The sequence below is a fragment of the Equus caballus genome, chromosome 18 (genome assembly GCF_041296265.1).
Source record: "Equus caballus isolate H_3958 breed thoroughbred chromosome 18, TB-T2T, whole genome shotgun sequence".
Taxonomy (NCBI): Eukaryota; Metazoa; Chordata; class Mammalia; order Perissodactyla; family Equidae; genus Equus; species Equus caballus.
Genome location: NC_091701.1, coordinates 374,336 through 393,357, shown reverse-complemented (window position 1 = coordinate 393,357; position 19,022 = coordinate 374,336). Strand labels below are relative to the sequence as shown.

Below are 19,022 nucleotides of genomic sequence, written 5' to 3'. Positions count from 1 at the left end.
AGTCAAATACCGTATGACCTCACTCATAAGTAGAAGGTAAAAGCAACGACAAACAAACACATAGCAATGGAGATTGGATTGGTGGTTACCATAGGGGAAGGGGAGAGAGGGGAGGGCAAAAGGGGGTATTAGGCTCCCACGTGAGGTGATGGGCTATAATTAGTTTTTGGGTAGTGAACATGATGGAATCTACACAGAATTCGAACTACATTACAATGTACATCTGAAAGCCATATAATGTTATAATCCAATGTTGCTGCAATAAAATAAGTTAAAAAAAGAGTCCATTTTCATTCTTTTCCATGTGTATCCAATTTTTCTAGCACCATTTATTGAAGACTGTCATTTCTATATTGAATATTGTTGGCATCCTTGCCAAAAATCATTTTTACATGTAGACATAAATATATGTTCATTTCTGGGCTCTCCGTTATATTCTACTGGTTTATATTTCTGTCTTTATGACAGTAACAAGCCGTTTTTATTACTGTAGTTTTGTAGTAAGGTTTGAAATCAGGAATTGTGCTTCGTCCAACTTTGTTCTTTTTTAACATTGTTTTGGCTATTAGGGGTCCTCTGCAATTCCATGTGAATTTTAAAATGGGATTTTCTAATTCATTAAAATGGTTGGCATTTTCATAGAAATTGCGTTGAATCTATGGATCACTTTGCATAGTATTCTCATCTTAACAATTTACAATTTTCCAGACCGTGAACATGGGATATGGTTCTTCTTATTTATATCTTGTTTGTATTGTTTTGTAGTTTGTATTTGTTTTGTAGTTTCACGTGCACAAATATTTTGTCTCCTGGATATTCTTAACTATTTATTCTCTGTGATGCTATTGTAAACAGAATTATTTTCTTAATTTTCTTTTTGAATTGTTCTGTAATAGCATGTGGAAAAGCAAATGAGTTTTGTGATTGGTTTGTATTCTGCAGCTTTGCTGAATGTATTAGCTTAACGGTTTTTCTTTTTTTGTGAAGATTTATGCTTTTTTATAAAATAAGATAATGTCCTCTCTGAACAGAAGTTATTTTACTTCTCCCTTTTTAATTCTGTACCTTTATTTCTTTTTCTTGCCTACCTGCTCTGTTTACAACTTGCAATAAAATGTTGAATAGAAGTTGTGAAAGAAGACATGCTTTTCTTGTTTCTGATCTCAGGGCACATTTTCAGCCTTTCACCATTGAATATGGTGTCAGTGGTGGGTTTTCATAGATGGCTTTCATTAGCTTAAGGAAGTTCCCTCCATTCCTAGTTTGTTGAATGTTTTTATTATGAAAATATGCTGAAGTTTCTCATTATTTTTCTGCATCAATTGAGATGATCGTGTGCTTTTTTTCCTTTAATATTGTTAATATGATGTATTACAGGAATGATTTTCATAAATTAAACCATCCTTGTGTCCCAAGAAAGAATTCCACTTGGTCACGGTGCAAATTTTATATAGCATGAATAAAAGCCTACCAAATTCAGTTTGCTAGTATTTGGTCAAAGATTTTTGCATCTATATTCCTAAGGAGTGTTGGTCTGTACTTTTCTTTTCTTGCAATGTCTCTATCTGGCTTTGTTGTCAGTGCAATGCTGGCTTTATGAAATTAATTAGAAAGTATTTCCTCCTCTTGAATTTTTGGAAGAGTTTGGGAAGGATTGGTGTTAATGCTTCCAACTCCGTCTGGTGTTTTTGATCCTTAAGCCATGATGACTCCATTGGAATGCCTGGATTACAAAACTCACCTCTCCTAGGAGAGAGAGCTCTTTGGCTCATCTACTAAGCTGTTCTCTACTGCCTAAATCAGTGATGATTTAGGTGAAGGGTACGCGACACTACAATCATGGATCTATCTCTTTCTTCCTCTTTGTGTGTGTGTGTGTGTGTGTAGAAAGTACGGAAGTTATCAGTGAACTATACACAGGTAAAGCAAGTTGAAGCTGTGTTATGCAATAAAAAATGCAGAATTTAGACCAACTGGAAACAGAGAGAGAGAGAAAATTATGGAGGGATGACATATCCAATTTATATACATTACACAAAATGTATGCTGTTTAGATATCACATATAATATTACATATATGTAACCATCACTTGAAATATCATTTACTGATATACTAATATTCTATTGTCAAGTGGAACACACACATATCCTAGAAGAAATCTGTTCAAGATCAAGCTTATGTAAAGTTGATATCACTGCTTTCCCCAAAGTGTTCAACAATAGTTGGCATAAAAAAATAGGTTACAGTATTTGTTAAAATAAGCAAAAAGAAAGTCTCAGGGAATTTATGTAGGAAAACATTGCCTTGGAAAGGTTTTGATTAAGAGTGAGGATGGATAATCAGTTTCATCTGTGTGGAAGGCACGGGGCATGTGGGATTCCTTGACATTATCAGCTACATGTGCCAGATCCGTACATAATATATAAAAATTAACTAATTAAAGTTGTTTAAAACAGTCTTCACAGCGTTACTCTTAATTTTTGATAACTACTTTTGGCTAAATTTGCAATGCTCTTGTCTCTATTCCAGCAGTTTCATCAGTTACATATAGCAAAGAAATGAAATCCGCATTTCTGACTTTATCCTCCTGGGACTCTCAGAAGAAGCAGTGTTACAGCCACTGCTCTTTTGGCCGTTCTTGTCAATGTGTCTAGTCATGTTCCTTGGGAACTCTGCTGATTTTGGCTACTATCACTGACTCCCTCCCTACCCTCCCATGTATGTCTTTCTCTCCAATGTGCCGTCTGCAGACACCTGCTCCCCCTCCACCACCATAACAAATATGTTGCTGAATATCCAAAGTCAACCTATGAAGGCTGCCTCACCCAGGTGTGTTTTTGCTTCCTTTTTGGAGGATTAGATAACTTCCTCTTTCATTGATGGCCTGTGATCAGTGTGCAGCCATCTGTCACCCATTGCACTACACGGTCATAAGGAACCCCAGGCTCTACAGTAGCCTGCCCTTGCATCCTGGTTTTTGAGCGTTCTGGAGTCTTTATTACAGGGCTTAACCATTTTGTGACTTTCTTTTTGTACAGAGTCAGAAATCCCTCATGTTTTCTGTGAACTCAATCAGGTGATCCTCCTCGCCTGTTCTGACACTTCCCTCAATGTCCTAGTGATGAATTTTGTAGTTGGACTTGTGGGTGTTAATTCACTCACTGATACTCTTTTTTTCTTGCTCTAAGATTGTAACCTCTTTTGTGAACATTTTGTTGGCTGGGGGCAAGTATAAAGCATTTTCCACTTGCAAGTCTCACGTCTCAGTGGTCTCTTTGTCCTATTGCACAGTCCTTGGAAAGCATCTTCGTTCTGTGCCTTGCAAAACTCCAGCACAAGCGCAACAGCCTCAGTGACGTAGACTATGATGAGACCCCGCTAAAACCTTTTATGTACAGTCTGAAACAGGGACATAAAGCAGGCCCTAAAAACCTCTTCAGCTAAGAAATTTTCTCTATACAGGACACTTTGCCTCAGGATTAGAGAGTTTGTCTAGAATAACAAGTCTCAAACTGTGAAAGACCTAAATCGTGATACTTGTATTAGTTTATTGAAAGGTAATCTACAATTTACCTTATTTATGTAGTTCAATCTTTTAACTTTTCACATTATAAATGCCTGCTCTTCGTTAATTTCTGTAAATTATTTTTACGTCTCTTACTGTGTTCTTTGGGTTCTGTATAGACAACAGAATGCATGTATGAATTTTCTGCAGTAATATCTTTAATCCAGGGAATTGGGTACTTATAAAATTACAGGAAGAGCTAGAAGAATGATGCTGTATTACAGTCCTTGCCAAATGAAAGCAACTGCCTCTTGGCTTATATCCCTGTGGAGAAAAATTATTTTCTTTTCAAAGACTGTGTAACAGGGGCATGAGTTTATGTTAACAACGCCAGAAAAATGTCATGTGTGAAACTGGAGTCATCATATAGTTAAGTTTATAATAGCCTTCTTCTGGTCTCCAATACCTAATTTTCTTCTTCACAGTGCAGAAAACTTAAGTGGGGGGGGTTAATAGAAATTATAATCTCTGACCTTTCAAACATTTATATTGTCACTAATCTCTCTGATTACCCACAGGTGTGTTATTGATTTTCTTTTAATATTTTGATAGCACCACTGTCAGGACAGATTCCTTGGCAGTTCTTACCTTAATACTCCTCATTCACAGCTCATAGAAGCACTGTGCATGTTATGTCAACTGCCAAGTACGTGTCTTTCGGTTGTGCATCCAGATGTTGGGATGTGCTTTGAAATCCTCTGTAATCTTTGTGAGAGAGTAAGGCAAACGGTTCTTTCGTTACCTGACCTCGAAGCTACCGCTTTGATTTCTAAGCGACAGGTGCATATTGTTCCACTTCTGTTGTTAGATTTGTAAGCCACGGGGGCATAGGCGCATTCTCTCATAGCCAGTTTCCAATTTTGCAAAATTGATCTAGATTTTACCAGCTCACACTTTTTAAATAGATTTTATTGAGGTCATAACAGTTTATAAGATTGTGAAATTTCAGTTGTACATTATTGTGACTCACCATGTACATGTGCCCTTTAACTCTTATGCCTGCCCCTCAATCCCCTTTCCCTCTGGTAACCACTAGTCTGTTCTCTTTGACCATGTGTTTGTTTATCTTCCACAGATGAGTGAAATTATGCAGTGTTTGTCTTTGTCTGGCTTATTTTCACTTAACATTACACCCTCATGCTCCATCCATGTTGTTTCAAATGCGACAATCTTGTCCTTTTTAGTGGCTCAGTAATATTCCATTGTATATCTACACCACCTCTTCTTTATCCAGTCCTCAGATGAAGGACACTTGGGTTGCTTCCACATCTTGGCTATCGTGAATAAGGCTGCAATGAACATATGGGTGCATAATTCTCTTTGAATTGCTGATTTCAAGTTCTTTGGATAATGATCCAGGTGTGGAATAACTGGATCATATGGTATATCTATTTTTAATTTTTTGAGAAATCTCCATAGTGGCTGCACCAGTTTGCATTCCCACCACAGCGTATGAGGGTTTCCTTTTTCTCCACAACCTCTCCAACGTTTGTGGGGTTTTTTTGTCTTGGTAATTATAGCCATTCTGACAGGGGTAAGGTGACATCTCATTGTAGTTTTGATTTGCATTTCCCTCATAATTAGTGATGTTGAACATGTTTTCCATGTGCCTGTTGGCCATCTGTATATCTTCTTTGGAAAAACATCTGTTCATATCCTCTCTACATTTTTTGATCAGGTTGGCTTTTGTTGTTGAGTTCTATGAGTTGTTTCTACATTTTGGAAATTAACCCTTTGTCAGGTATATGATTTGCAAATATTTTCTCCAAGTTGGTGGGTTGTCTTTTTGTTTTATGCATGGTTTCCTTTGCCTTGCGGAAACATTTTCGTTTGATATAGTCCCATTTGTTTACTTTTTCTTTTGTTTCCCTTGCCTGAGTAGACATGATGTTCAAAACGATGCTGCTGAGACCAATGTCAAAGAGCATACTGCTTGTATTTTCTTCTAGGAGTATTACAGTTTCAGGTCTTACATTCAGGTCTTTAATCCATTTTGAATTAATTTCTGTGTCTGGTGTTAGAAAATAGGCTAATTTCATTCTTTTGCATATGGCTGTCCAGTTTTCCCAACATCATTTATTGAAAGAACTTTCCTCTTTCCGTTGTGTGTTCTTGGCTCCATTGTCAAATATTAGCTATCTATAGGTCTTTGGTTTTATTTCTGAACTTTCAATTCTGTTCCACTGATCTGTGTGTGTGTGTGCTTGTGTGTATGTTTTGTGCCAGCACTATGCTGTCTTGATTCCCATAGCTTTGTAGTATATTTTGAAGTCAGGGATTGTGATATCTCCAGCTTTGTTCTTTTTTCTCAGGATTGTTTTGGCTATTTGGGGTCTTCTGTTGTTCCCTGTAAATTTTGGGATTCTTTGTTCTATTTCTGTGAAGAATGTCATTGGGATTCTGTTTGGGATTGCATTGAATCTGTAGATTCCTTTAGGTAATATGGGCATTTGAACTATGTTTATTCTTCCAATCCATGAGCATGGAATATCTTTCCATTTTTTTATATCTTCTTCAACTTCTTTCAATACTGTCCTATAGTTTTAAGTGTAAAGGTCTTTCACCTCTTTGGTTAAATTTATTCTTTTACTTTATTCTTTTTTTGGGATATTAAATGGAATTGTATTCTTGACTTCTCTTTCTGCAAGTTCCTTCTTAGTATATAGAAATGGAACTGATGTCTGTAAGCTGATTTTGTATCCTGCAACTTTGATGTAGTTGTTGATTATTTCTTATAGTTTTGGGATGAATTCTTTAGGGTTTTCTATAGATAGAATCATGTCATTGGCAAACAGCGATAGTTTCACTTCTTCCTTTCGAGTTTGGATACCTTTCACTTCTCTTTCTTACTGAATTACTCTGGCTAAAATCTCCAGTACCATGTTGAATAGGAGTGGCGAGAGTGGACAACCTTGTCTTGTTCCTTTATTGGAGGGATGGTTTTCAGTTTTTCACCATTAAGTACGATATTGGTTGTGGGTTTGTGGTATATGGCCTTTATTATGTTGAGATACTTTCCTTCTATACCAATTTTATTCACAGTATTTCTTTTTTGCAGGAAGATTGGCCCTGAGCTAACATCTGCCAATCCTCCTCTTTTTGCTGAAGAATGCTCGCCCTAAGCTCACATCCGTGCCCACATTCCTCTACTTTATAAGTGGGATGCCTACCACAGCATGGCTTGCCAAGTGCTGCCATGACTGCACCCGGGATCCAAACTCGCAAACCCCGGGCTGCCAAGGCAGAACGTGTGCACTTAACCACTGCGCCACTGGGCCAGCCCCAAAAGTTTTTATCATAAATAGATGTTTGGTCTTGTCAAATTCTTTCTCTATTGAGATGCTCATGTGATTTTTCTTCCTCATTTGGTCAATGTCATGTATCACATCGATTGACTTGCGGATGTTGAACCATCCTTTCGTCCCTGGTATAAATCCCACTTGATCATGGTGTATGATCTGTTTAATGTATTGCTGGTTTGATTTGGGAATATTTTTTGAGGATTTTTGCATTTATGTTCATCAGCAATATTGGCCTTTAATTTTTCTTCTTTGTGTTGTCCCTGTCTGGTTTTGGTATCAGGGTACTGTTGGCCTTAGGTGTCCTCAGGGGTTACCATTGAATTACAAAATGGATGGGAGGCCTCAGCAGGAACTGACTTCAGGATCTGGTGGTGTTTGAAGCTGGGCGCTAATTTTCTGGCTGTGGGTGTAGGGGCTGGTGCCGCATTCCAGGGAGAAAGAATGGCTCCCTGTGTTCTTGGGGGAAACCAGACCCAGGAAAGAGAAGAAATGATGGTTTCCTTTCACAATGGACTTGGGAGGGGAAACATTTAGCCCAGAAGAGATAGTCATGTTCCTGAGGTCACTGTAAGATGCTGTCTCTGTGTCCGCCAAGCAGAAAGCCCTCCTTCATGGTCTCACTTGATCCAAATGACACCAAGAAGGAGGAAACCATGAGATGCCCTTCCAGGTGGGAGATCTGAGAGGTTGGAGACTGTGCCTGGGAGGCTCTGAAAGGCCTCACAGAGGTGACATTTGCTGTGAACAGAGTGCCAGATGAGAGGCACGCCTGCCTGTGTCTGGGAACAGTTTGAGTGTCAGGGAGAAGGCACCGCTCATGCAGAGACTCACAGGAAGAAGTGGGTCTGACCAGACAAGGTCAGAGAGGCGGCGGTGTGGCTAGAAGGAGCCTGAGAAAACAGAGGAGGTCAGATGGGGGCACGGCAAGGCCGGGTGGCAGGAACTGGCAGACTGTGCTTTTTTCTGTTGCTCTCTGACGACATTGCTCTAAGACATTCCACCTAGAAAGAACCAATCCTTAAGATCTCACAAAGTCTGTGTGCCAAGAATGGGGCACAGCTTAGCTGGGTACCTCTGCCTCAAGGTCTCTGTGAAGCAGGGGCTGCGGCTCTATTGTGGCTCGACTCGGGGAGGGTTTGCTCCCAAGTTCACTCACATGTGTGTTGACAGGGTTTGTTTGGACTGAAAGTCTGAGTTCCTGCCTCTCTGTCGGCTGATCATTCCCTCCGTTCTCTCCTAGGGAGCCTCTTCACAGGGCAACTGAAAACATGCCCACTTGCTCCGCCAAGTTCCAGAGATATAAGAGCTGGAGAGAGAGAGATGGAAACAGGAGGAAGGAAAGAAGGAGGGGGATGAAGATTGTGAGTAAGAAGGAAGGCCAGGCTTTTTGTTATTAGCCCCGGGTTGTGTACCATCCCATCACCTTGGCTGCATTCTATTCAGAAGTCACTTCCTAATGACTGTGCGGTTCCACAAGGATGTGCACAGCAGGAGACAGTGAGCACCGGGAGCCGTGGTGGAGGCTGCCCTCCACATAGGCCAACATGAGGCACTTGGTTCTGACTCTAAGGGAAACAGGAGACCGTGGAATCTTTCATGCCAGTGACTGGCAATATCTGAACTTCCTCTAATTTCAACCTGTTAAAGGTGCAGATGTGGAAATGAGGCCCAGAGGGGCAGGGACTTGCTCAAGGTCCAAGAGCTGTGACACAGGCCTGTTTTAAGGAGTACTCCACACGATAGCCCACCCCTTCTTGTCAATCTTTCATCTCTAAGTGTGTGCATCAGACACACATGAAACCAGACCCCAGGTGTTGTCACTACTGTCTCTTCTAGGACAGCTGAGGACGTCCTGAGGGAGCTATTTCTGGCCTCGTCCCCATCGTGCAGGTTGAGGGATTGAGGAGGCCTTGCGAGGCACAATGGTGTTTCCAGGACACAGAGCTTCTAGGGAAAAAGAGGCGTGAACTCAGCTGAACTCAGCTTCCTCAAGCTGGAAGCCTGGTTCCATCTCAAGGTCCTGTGTGCGGCTCTGTGCTGGCTATTTGTGTACAGTTCTGGTGATGACATGGGCAAGGAGGGTGAGCAGCCAAGATCCCAGAGGGGTTTTGGGTTGGTGTGATTGAAGGAAGAGGCCCGGGTAATGGAAGCTTGAGGAAGTGACCTCACTTCCTTGGAGACAGACCCCAACAGAACTTAGCACACTGGTCTCCAGGCGCCCACGTTCTAAGACGAAGTGTCCTACGGAGCTCACTTGAGTGGAGACGTTCAAGAGAGCAGGATGCTCTGCTGTTGTCTCCCGACTTGTCGAGGCCGTGGCTTCAGGAAAGCCAAGAAACAGAGCCTTTTCAGTTGCTACACACATTGGCTTGGCCCTCACCTGCACCGCCTCTGGCCATTTGGCAGGAGGAGCCCTCAGGTAACACAGGGCAGGCCAACCGCCTTAGGCCAAAATGGGATCCCAACCCCACACCCCTCTGAGCCTCCTTGTGTGTCGGGCGGGGGGGAGTGGAGTGAGGGACGGCGGGGCTGAGGGGGCGACCTATCCTGGGCAGGAGCCCTTCGCTTGGTGTTGAAACCTGGCAGTGCATCATGTTCCCAGCCTAGGTGGTGGCTAGCAGGATGGGAGAGTGGGTGCTGGGGACCAAGCTCCTCTACGTATATGTCAGTCCTGAGCCCTCCAGGGGTCATCTCATTCCCTCCCTGGGTGGAGTTCTACACAGACACTGCTGGGTACCTGATCTCTGCTGGGGTTTCCTCCTGTGGCCAAGTCGAGGCAGGTGCCTGAGACATCCCGGCCCGGCTCTGGGGCACTGTCTTTTCAGAGCTGCACGCAGGAGGTGGTGGAAGAGCTGGCGGATGGCTTCGGGTACTCCATCTCCCTGGACAGGGACCAGCTGCACCGCACCATCATCAATAACCAGGGCTGCTCTGAGGTGAGAGTGGGCACGGAGGGGTCTTCCCACCCAGGCCCCTGAGATGACCAGGGCAGGCCCAGAATCCAACCTCAAACTGCTGTTCTCCTGGGACCCTAACAGGGCTGTTCCCCCTGAGTGTCCCACAGTCCCATTCCCAAAGGAATCTGGACTTCCGCTCCTCCCCACCAGCTGCATAGGAGGATAGGAGGGCACTCTTTGCATTTTCCTAGGAAGATTAGAGAAAAAGATGGCATTGCCACTTCCAACTAGGCCCTGAGTATGTTTGAATTTTGCCTTTTTTGGAACATGGAACCTCGATAAGGAGGGTCTCCAAACTCCCTTTAATGTAAGAGAAATAACCAGCAGCGTGTTTTGGAAGTCAAAGGGATTCTCAGAGTGTGTCACTGCCTTGTACACTGTTTCCAGACCGGGGCAGGGTGGGGTGGCCACATAACATTTGCCTCCAGGTCGGGGCCCAATGAAGCCTCAGGCAGTTAGAGGGGCTGGCCCTCAGCCCTCACTTTGGGCGGTTCTCAGTACTGACCCACAGGACCTAGAGAAGCCACTTGGCATGCCTAAGCCTCTGTTCTCCTCTCTAGAGAGGGGTGTCTGTTGAGGATTCACTGGGCTGGTGCTCTGCACAGAGGGAGCTCTGTTGTCCCTCAGCGAGCAAATGGCCTCGAGGGAGATCAATGTGGAGTCCTTTTGCAGGACCAAAGTCAGATTGTACTTTGAGAGCCCAGAACCTTGCTGAGTGTGGGAGCTCCTGTCTCTCCTGTCGCACATGTCTGGGAGGGGCTAGGAGTTCCTGGGTCAGCTGCAGACCTTGATAATCCTGGTGGTTTGCAGTGGTGACCCTGACCCTGTGTCCTCCTCGTCCCACCCAGAGTGAAGATGAGTCCACTCTGTCTGTCACTGAGGCCTGCAGGATGCGTGCCCTCCAGGCAGGCATGATGCAGAGGCTCTCAGAGTCTGTGCTGCCAGCCTTCCCCAGCAGAGTCCTCTGCAGTGTCACCACCTCCCTCTGCAGCTACTCAGGCTCCAGCACAGCCCACCAGGTGCTGGACCAGCTGTTTCCCAGGTGACTGCCCACCTCCTCCTCAGCACAGTGGTGACTCTGCCCACTGCCAGCTGTGTGTCTTGCCTTGGGAATGTCACCGCATCTCTCTGAGCCTGAGTTGGCTCCTCTGAAACGTGGGGTGGGAGAGGCTGAACTTGCTAGGCTTCTCCCAGGGATGAACGGGATCAGCCATCCAGGTGCTGCCCTGGTGCCCGGCTCTGCAGAGAGGGTGGTGGGCCATGCTGTGGTTGCTGGTGGTGATTATTTCTCTGTCCCCCACAGAAAGTAGTCTTCCTCTCCCTTCACTGGCTTGTGGCTTTTTGAGTTTGGAAAAGCACCTGGAGAGCACCCTGTCAAGGAGTTTGAGATGCCATCCAGCTGGTCCTGGTGCTCGTCCTTGGTGTAGCCACTTAGGGATCTCTAGAGCCACAGAGGGGCCACACGCCCACTCAGACACCTGGGGTGGTTCTGCTTGGAGGTCATTCAACAATGTCTATGAAGGACCTACTCTGAGCAGGACTTCTGGACACACTAAGTGTCACTCAGTGAATGAAGCAGACAGCCTCCCTGGGCCTCCCCTCTATTCTGAGAGTCAGACAGTCCCACTTGACATCATTCACAGGTCCCATCTACCCTCCATCCCGGGCGATGCCCTCATCCCCTTTGGGACACATGGAGGCAGCTTGGCCCATTGCGTGCGGGATGCTGGAGGACAGCACCACCTCCCAAAGTGAGTGGTCTTTGGGTTGAGAAGAAGGGCCTCCTGTCTCTAGCAAACAGGGTGCGGGGAGAGGATGGAGGCTGTGGCCGCGTCAGGCCTGGGAGAACCCTGCATCTCACCCATCTTGTGATTCCCATGGGAGGGCTGAGTTCTGGTGGCTTCCACTCCGGCAGGACTGGACTCAAAGAGAGCTGTGCATGGGTCCCAGGCCCCTTGAGAATTGGAAGGGAGGCTGGGCTGCATTGTCCCCTAGAGACCCACTCCCAGCAGAGTCCCAGCTCATCCTGCCTCCCTTTCTCCACATCCACACCTTGTGAGCACCACCGCCAGGTCCATAGTAGGAGGTGTGTGAGCAAGCTGCTCCCAAATCTGCTGGAGTCTTCATTCCAGTGGCCCACATTCATGCAGGGCTTGGGTGGGCTGTGTCCAGACCCTTGGGGAGGAGAGTATCGGTGGGAACAAGAGACTCTCACAGACTCTCTGTTTGGCCTGCTGGATGAGCAGGCCTGCCACAGCCAGGACAGCCAGCCAGGGCTCAGGGCTGGGATGGGGCCCTCCTCTGGAGGGGGAGGGTCTGGCACAGGGGCGCAGATGCTAACAAGAGTGCCTTGGGAGGCCGGTGTTTAAGGAGAGGCCGGGCCACTGACTCTCTGGCCCATCTGCCTCCCCGCAGTGCTATCTATTTCCTGCTGGGAACCTGGCTGGGCCAAGGGCAGGATTGCAGGGAGCCCCAGCGGTTTCCCTCTTGGACCCTGCAGCTGGCCACTCTGCACGTCAGCTTTGGTGGCTCCCATGTGGAGGGCCATGCCTACCTTCTGCCAGGCCACCTGGAGCATCTCAAGGCCATTGAGGCTGAACGGAAAGGTGAGGGAACTGGAGTCTGGAAAGACTGTCTGTGTTGAGGTTCATGGGCTAGCGTTCCCTTAGAGGCAGTGGAGCCCTTCCTATCTTTGGAAAGGCACAGAAACCATCAGGTGTGTGGGTGAAACTTTCTCTTTATCCTGCTCCAGAGCCAGCTCCAAAGCTCCTGCCACTTCCAGAGCCAGAGCCAGTGCCAGCCCCCGGGCTGGAGCCAGCTGCACCTGCAGTCTCACCACGTGTGGTAGAGCGGGAGCCAGCAGCCCCTGAGTCGGCCACTCCAGGACCAGAGCAAGGGCCACCATCAGAGGCAGCCCCAGAGCCCAGCTGCCCCTGGGCCGTGACCACCGAGGACCAGCTGCGGGAGGAGAAGCTGAACATCTTGGACTTCCCTCCCCAGCTGGTGGCAGAGCAGCTGACGAGGATGGCTGCGGTGAGCAGAGGAGCTCGCGGGGTGGGTGGCCCCTGCCTTCCCGGTGCCATGAGCCACCCCACACCTGCCATTCCCTGCTCAGGATTCCGATGATCTGGGTCCAAATCCCTGCTCCCTCCCTTATCAACACTGTGACCTGGGCAGCTTTCTTTCTCCCAAGCCTTTGCTGTCCCCTAGAGAACAGGGGACAGTAGAGATGGACACTCAGAGCACCTGCTGTACAGGGTGGCTGTGCCGATGAATGAGGTGGGAGAGAGTGGAAGGTGGGCAGAGTCTGGCCCTTTGGTGGGGGATGGGCACTCACTGAAGTGCTGCCAGGTCCTTGGGTAGATCCCCCATCTGCGCAGGTGGCCCGGACAGCCTCAGCACTTGGCAGGAAGGTGATGTGTATTGACTCCAGTGGAGACAGTCAAACAAAGCTGGGGGTTGTCCCTGCCTCGGGGGGAATGTGCATGGGAATGGGGAGTGGGACCCGAGGGGCACTGGGATGGGTGGATGGTGACCCTTCTGGTGGGCATGTGTGGGCTACCTTCTGGAGCTTGGAGGAAGTGAGACAGGGCTGGGAGCAAATGTCCCCTCCCTTCCCCACAGTACTGTGTCCAGGTTCATCCTGGACTGGGTGCATTCAGTGGACACAGACAAAACTCAGGGACTCCCACAAGCCTCAGGCCACTTGCTCTGCTTCCTGAGCTCCAGTTCTGATCTCACCCTGCCTGGGCCTATGGGGGACTGTGGACTCTGAGCTGGGGTGCGGCAGGACCGGGTGACACTCCGCATCTTCCGCAGGAGCTGTTCAAGACGTTGGTGCCCGCCCACTGCCTCGGCTCCATCTGCTCTGAGTGCGACAACATGGAACGCGAGTCCCTGGCACCCACCGTCCGTGACACTGTGATGCACGACAACACCGTGGCCAATTGCATCCTCGTCACCTGCCTTGGGGACGCGAGCATGACAGCGCAGGACAGGGCCAGGGTGGTTGAGCTGTGGATCAGGGTGGCTGAGGTAAGCCTTGGCACGCCCTGTCTGGATGCGTGGGAATTGCCTCTTGTTTCTCAGCTCTCAGGATTGAAGTCTGGGGTCTTAGTCCCTGGACTGTCCCTTGACCCTCATGCCAGGGCCACGTTGACCTTGACTTGAGATCCCAGTGGGGACAAGCTCACTTCCTTCCTTGTGTTGAGCTACAAATCCTTGTGCCTGGCAGTGTTACTCGTCGGGTGGCAGGTGTGCCCTCCCTGGCTTCCCTGGGCATGTGTCTCCTCCAGGACAGGGGAAGTCCGTGAGGGGACAGAAACCAGAGGCAGCAGAGCTTCAGCTCCCCCTCACGGCTCCATCTCTTCGCTTCCCCAGGAGTGTCGAGGCCTCGGGAACTTCTGTTCCCTCCACACAATCCTTTCTGCCCTGCAGAGCCCTGCCATTGCCCGTCTCCAAGACACCTGGGGACAAGTTTCCAGGTGGGTAGTGGGTGGTCTGCTCTCCAGCCAAGCACCATGAGGGTGAGGTGGCCCAGGCAGCCTGATTTGGGCCGGCATGTCCCCCAAAGTCAGCTGAGACCACCTGGGAGACAGCGAACGCCGGGCACAGGGACTGACCTGGGTGCTGGGTCTCTGAGTCTCTCAGCGCCCTTAGGCCAGGAGTTCCGTCCCAGGGATTCATTTCCTTCCAGACCAGATCCTGGCTTGAGCCCAGGTGGAGATTCTCAGGGGTTTCCTTTGCAGCAACAGAAGCCTCTATGCAGCTGAAACCAACACTGTTCCAAAGAGATCTGTTTGGGACATCTGGGAATGGAGGCCCCAAGGGACAAGAGGAGAGGCCCCTCCGCAGTCCCATGGGGACCTTAGAGCTCAGAACACCCCAGCGTAATCCCTCATCCAGGCCCCAGGCAGTTTGGATCTGCTGGATTCTCAAATAAATGGGATTTGCCTTCAAGCATCCCACAGTTTTTCTTGCTTGCTTGCTTGCTGTCTTTCCCCACCCCGCAGGGAGAGTTCTCGAACCTGGAAGAAGTGGGTCAGGAGAGAGAAACGCGTGAGCAGGGAGCTGCTAGTGCAGGTAACCTGGAGGCTGGAGATCTGGAACGAGGCCAGAAGGAGAGGGGAGGGGAACATCCCGAGGGGATCCTAGGAGGTGAGGCTATGGCAAGGCTCGGCCCAGGCTGGGGGTCAGAGAGCCCCGTGAGGGTGGGGCAGGCCGGGGCCACTCGGCCAGGTCCCCCAAGACACCCTGCCCTCCCCCTCCCTGTCTGTTCAGCTGGGGTCTGGACGCACCCCTGGAGTCCAGAGGTCGGGGCCTTGGTCAGATTTGGAGCCAGGGCTGGGGTGAAGGCAGAGGGGACAGGGCCTGTAGCTGGCATGGGGAGCAGCCTCTCCCAGTGGGTCCTTGAGCCAGTCGCTGCCCCTCTGGGGGCCTCCGTCTCCTCCTCTGGGAAGTGGAGGGAAACGATCAGCGGCGCAGGCCTCCCAGCGGGGTGCTACCATCCAAGGGAGGACAGGAACGGGAGATTTGTGCCGGCTCCTCCTTGAGAGGTGAGGGGAGAGCAGTGATGACACGCAGATGACTCTGAGTCCTCAGGAGACTCCTGGAAGCAGGTGACGTTCTCCTCACACTTTTCAGCTGAGGAAAGAGGGCCAGGGAGGCCTGGGCAGGCCCAAGGTCACACAGGACTGAGTCTTGGAGCTGGGCCTGGTCTAGAATCAGAGCACCCTGCAGTTTGGAGCAGCAGAGGCAGCAGGGGACCGGAGCCGATGGCCAGGGTCTGAGATCAGGGGCCTTGGGGGACATGCGGAGGGGAGTATGGGCGCACTGACCCTGTCCTCGGCCCCGACAGGAGGCGACCTCCATGTTAAAGACTGCAGAGAGGGCCCGCCAGGGAGCCCAGGAGAGGCAGTGGCAGCAGGTGAGGGTGACTGTGGGGGAGGGGCCTAGGAGTCAGAGGAGAGGGGGCGCCTCCTCCCAGCTGGAGACCTCCCTCAGGAGAGGGGCCTTCCTCCTCAGGCGAATCTGCTGTGGCTGCCAAGCATGACGGGCCTGCAGTGGCAGTGAGCAGGAGGAGGCCTGGAAGGGCTGGCAGCAGGGCAGATTTGGGCTGGGGAAGGGCAGGGGCCACTGCCCCTGGGAGGGGCCAACAGCCAGCCCTGGGACTTGACTGATGGAGTTTGGTGTTCCTGGAGGGGAGCGGGGGAGGGAATTGTGTGTGTTGGGGTGTCCCGAGGATCCTAGGCTGCTCTGTGTGGGAGCGTGGGGTGGGCAGGAGGCTGGGCTGAGGGGTTTCAGGGGAAGGTTCATGGGGGCACCTGAGAGCGGGAGCTCATCGCCATGCCCATCCCGATGGCGGCACAGGGTGTCGTCCCCTCCCTGGTGACGTTCTTCCGTTCCCTGGAGCTGCTGGACGCTACGATGGAGGATTATGTGGAGGTGAGTGAGCCTGGAGGTGGGTCCGGGGGCTCAGGCTCCTGAGGGTGGGGAGGAGAGAGTCCTGTCCTGAGCCCTGAGCTCTCTGCATTTGGCAAAGGTCCTCTCAGCAGGGCCTCCAGCCTCGTGTGGGAGTTGGGGTGTCAGGCCCATCTCCCCAGTGGGTGACGCAGGCTCTGCATAAGCCACTGTCCAGGTTCCCTGGGCTGCTGAGGCTCAGAGCTGCCTGACTGTGTGGCCTCAGGAGGTGGTGTCTGAGCTGGACTCAGCCTCTCCTTCTGGCCATGCCAGTGAGGGAAGAGAAGTCGGGCCCCTCCCAGTCAGGAAGCACATCAGAGGCTGAGCTGTCCCTTCCTGCCTGAGGCCTGAGTCTCCCCACGTGTCATCAGAGAGGGTTGGGTTACAAGGTCTCTTGCCTCAGTTGCTCTGTGCCCCCTGCTCTGGAGCCCAGAGACTGGCCCAGGTCCAAGTCCAGGCTCTGGATGGGCCTGCCCACTGGCAGTAGTGCAACATTGCAAGAGGTGTGGAACGGGGGCTAGTGCTGGCCCAAGGGGGCTGTTTCTGATGGACTGCGGCTGTCTGCCTTCCAGGGCAATGTGCTCAACTGTCGGAAATGGAATGAGGTAAGCGGCTGCGGCCTCCCGGTGGGGAGGGTGGGGGTTGGAAATCAGAGACCCCCCCGCAGTGGGCAGGACCCCCTCTGGCCCAATCCCCAGGGTGGAACATTTATTTGCACAGTTTGATATACAGAGCTAGGGATCCTATGGCATTGGCGGGTGGGGGAAGGGCTGGCATCAAAGACTCCTTCCTGGAGGAGGAGCTATTTGGGGCCAAGTGTGAGAGCAGGCAAGTCCTGACTGGAATCGCAGGGAGGGAGGGTTCCCAAGTGGGCAAAGGCCCCAGACTGGTCCCTTGCCCCCTTCCTCAGCCCCTCCATGAGCCCTGCAGGGTCCCCCACTCAGGCCCTGTGGGCATCCTGTGCTTGCTCTCTCCTAGCAATTCAAACTGATGGAGGAGATCGAGCTGCTCCAGGAGGCTGCAAATCTGTACACCGTGCAGCCCGAGGAGCACTTTGGGGCCTGGTTCCAGGCCATGGAGCCCCTGAGCAAGGAGGAGTGGTGAGTTGGGTCAGGAGTTGGGGGAGGGCAGGGCAGACTGTCTCTGCTGACCAGCTCCAGAGCCCATGGCCGTTGCTCCATGGTCAGCCCCTGATCTGATTGCATGGCGACCCCTGGGGCCCTTCGACTCCAGCTGCTGGCAGGCTGCAGGACGCACATGTGATGTGTGGCTCCTGAGAGCTCCCAGCTCCGCTCTGTCCTGTAGCTACAGCCTGTCCTGCCAGCTGGAGCCCCAATACCACTGGGTCAGAAAGATTCGACTCTTCTTCAAACACAAGAAGAACCGCTCAGGGCAGAGTGAGTGTCTAGACCGGCAGTGGCTGAATCCACGGGCTCAGGAAACATTCAGGCCGAGCATGGGCCTGGGGAGGCAGACAGCTGGCCCTGGGCTCCAGCTCCACTGCTGAGCAGTCCCATCCTGGGCGATGGCACTCACGTTTCTGGAACTGGTTTCCTCCTCTGTGAAGTGGGTGACGCTAAATATCAGCCCCTGTGTCAGGGACAGATGGGGTGCTGTTGGCTGACTGAGCACTGAGCACAGGGCTGGAGCACAGAGCGCAGTGGGGGCCAGGATGGGGTGTGCACTGTGGTTCCAGGGCAGGCCGCTCAGGAAATGCCTCTCTTTCTCCAGACACCAGACCCCCAACCAAGGGCCCAGTGGTGGTGGTCGATGACCCTCCTGAGACCAGCTGAGCTACAGCGGGGACACAGCGTTGACACTCAGGGTGCACAGGGCCACCTCCCCTGATTCTGATGAGGAGAACTTTGTGATCTGTTTCTTGGGGTCCCCTGTTGGCCACGAGGGAAGGCACCAACCCCTCTTCTCCCTCCCCCCTTTTGCCCAGCACCGATTTCCCTATTTGGCGGGGCCATATTTTGTTGTCAATGGTAAATGCTCCGTTTGAGTATTATATTAAATTGTTGCTTCTTTCTAATCCTGGGAGTGGAGGTGTGAGTCTTTCGCTCGCAGCGCTCATGGAAACCAGATCCAGAAACTCACATTCCTCCTCGAATTTAGAAATCTCCCAGAGTGAGCGGCTCAGTTTATGTGGAGAAGGGAGAAGTGCCAGTCCCCTCCCTGGCTACTGAAGGACGTGCCCAAGTGCCCCTCCCGCCGAGGACAGGATCATTGCAGTGTGGTTCACCCTGTCCAGGAGCAGAGATGGCCCCTCCGACCTCTTGGGACTAAGCGGTTGGAGGTGTTTTCTCAGGCAGAGCCACAACCACTAAGCTGGGCGTGTCTGTCAAACTAGCACGTGCCTGTCCCTAGCACACGTCCTGCCCAGGACAGTGGCTGCCTTTCGACACTCTGCCAGAAGAGGGAACATTTTCCCGGTTTCTCTTGCACACAGATTAGGACCTTGTTTTCTGATTCAGTCTCCGCAATGGCTTCAGCTCTAAGTGGGGAAAATACCGTCAAAAGCTCAAAATGTGCACATAGAGAGGACGAGGCCAGAGGAAGGTCCTGTGGACATGGACCATGGGCAGGCAGGACTCTTCCTTCTCGGGCCCACTAGGGGCTCCCTGTTCACCTCTGACCTAGACTGGATCCCCCTGGGCTTCTGGTCCCTGACTCCGAATACCATTTCCTGCTTGTTGTCTATCCAAGGGGAAAGCTGTGGGATGCAGCTTTTAGGG

The 19,022-nt window shown here is 50.5% G+C and overlaps 1 protein-coding gene across 1 annotated transcript; it reads left to right on the top strand.

Annotated features, from left to right (window-relative positions):
- The first annotated feature begins 9,091 nt into the window (after window positions 1-9,091).
- On the top strand, window positions 9,092-18,319 carry LOC102148588 (ral guanine nucleotide dissociation stimulator). Its single transcript, XM_070241708.1, has 15 exons — window positions 9,092-9,287; window positions 9,694-9,804; window positions 10,674-10,867; window positions 11,469-11,576; window positions 12,241-12,431; window positions 12,578-12,858; window positions 13,645-13,860; window positions 14,206-14,309; window positions 14,838-14,907; window positions 15,683-15,751; window positions 16,195-16,269; window positions 16,857-16,889; window positions 17,263-17,384; window positions 17,590-17,681; window positions 18,016-18,319. The coding sequence occupies exons 1-15, from the start codon at window positions 9,150-9,152 to the stop codon at window positions 18,075-18,077; spliced, it is 1,866 nt and encodes a 621-aa protein (XP_070097809.1). The 5' UTR covers window positions 9,092-9,149; the 3' UTR covers window positions 18,078-18,319.
- The last annotated feature ends 703 nt before the right edge of the window (window positions 18,320-19,022 follow it).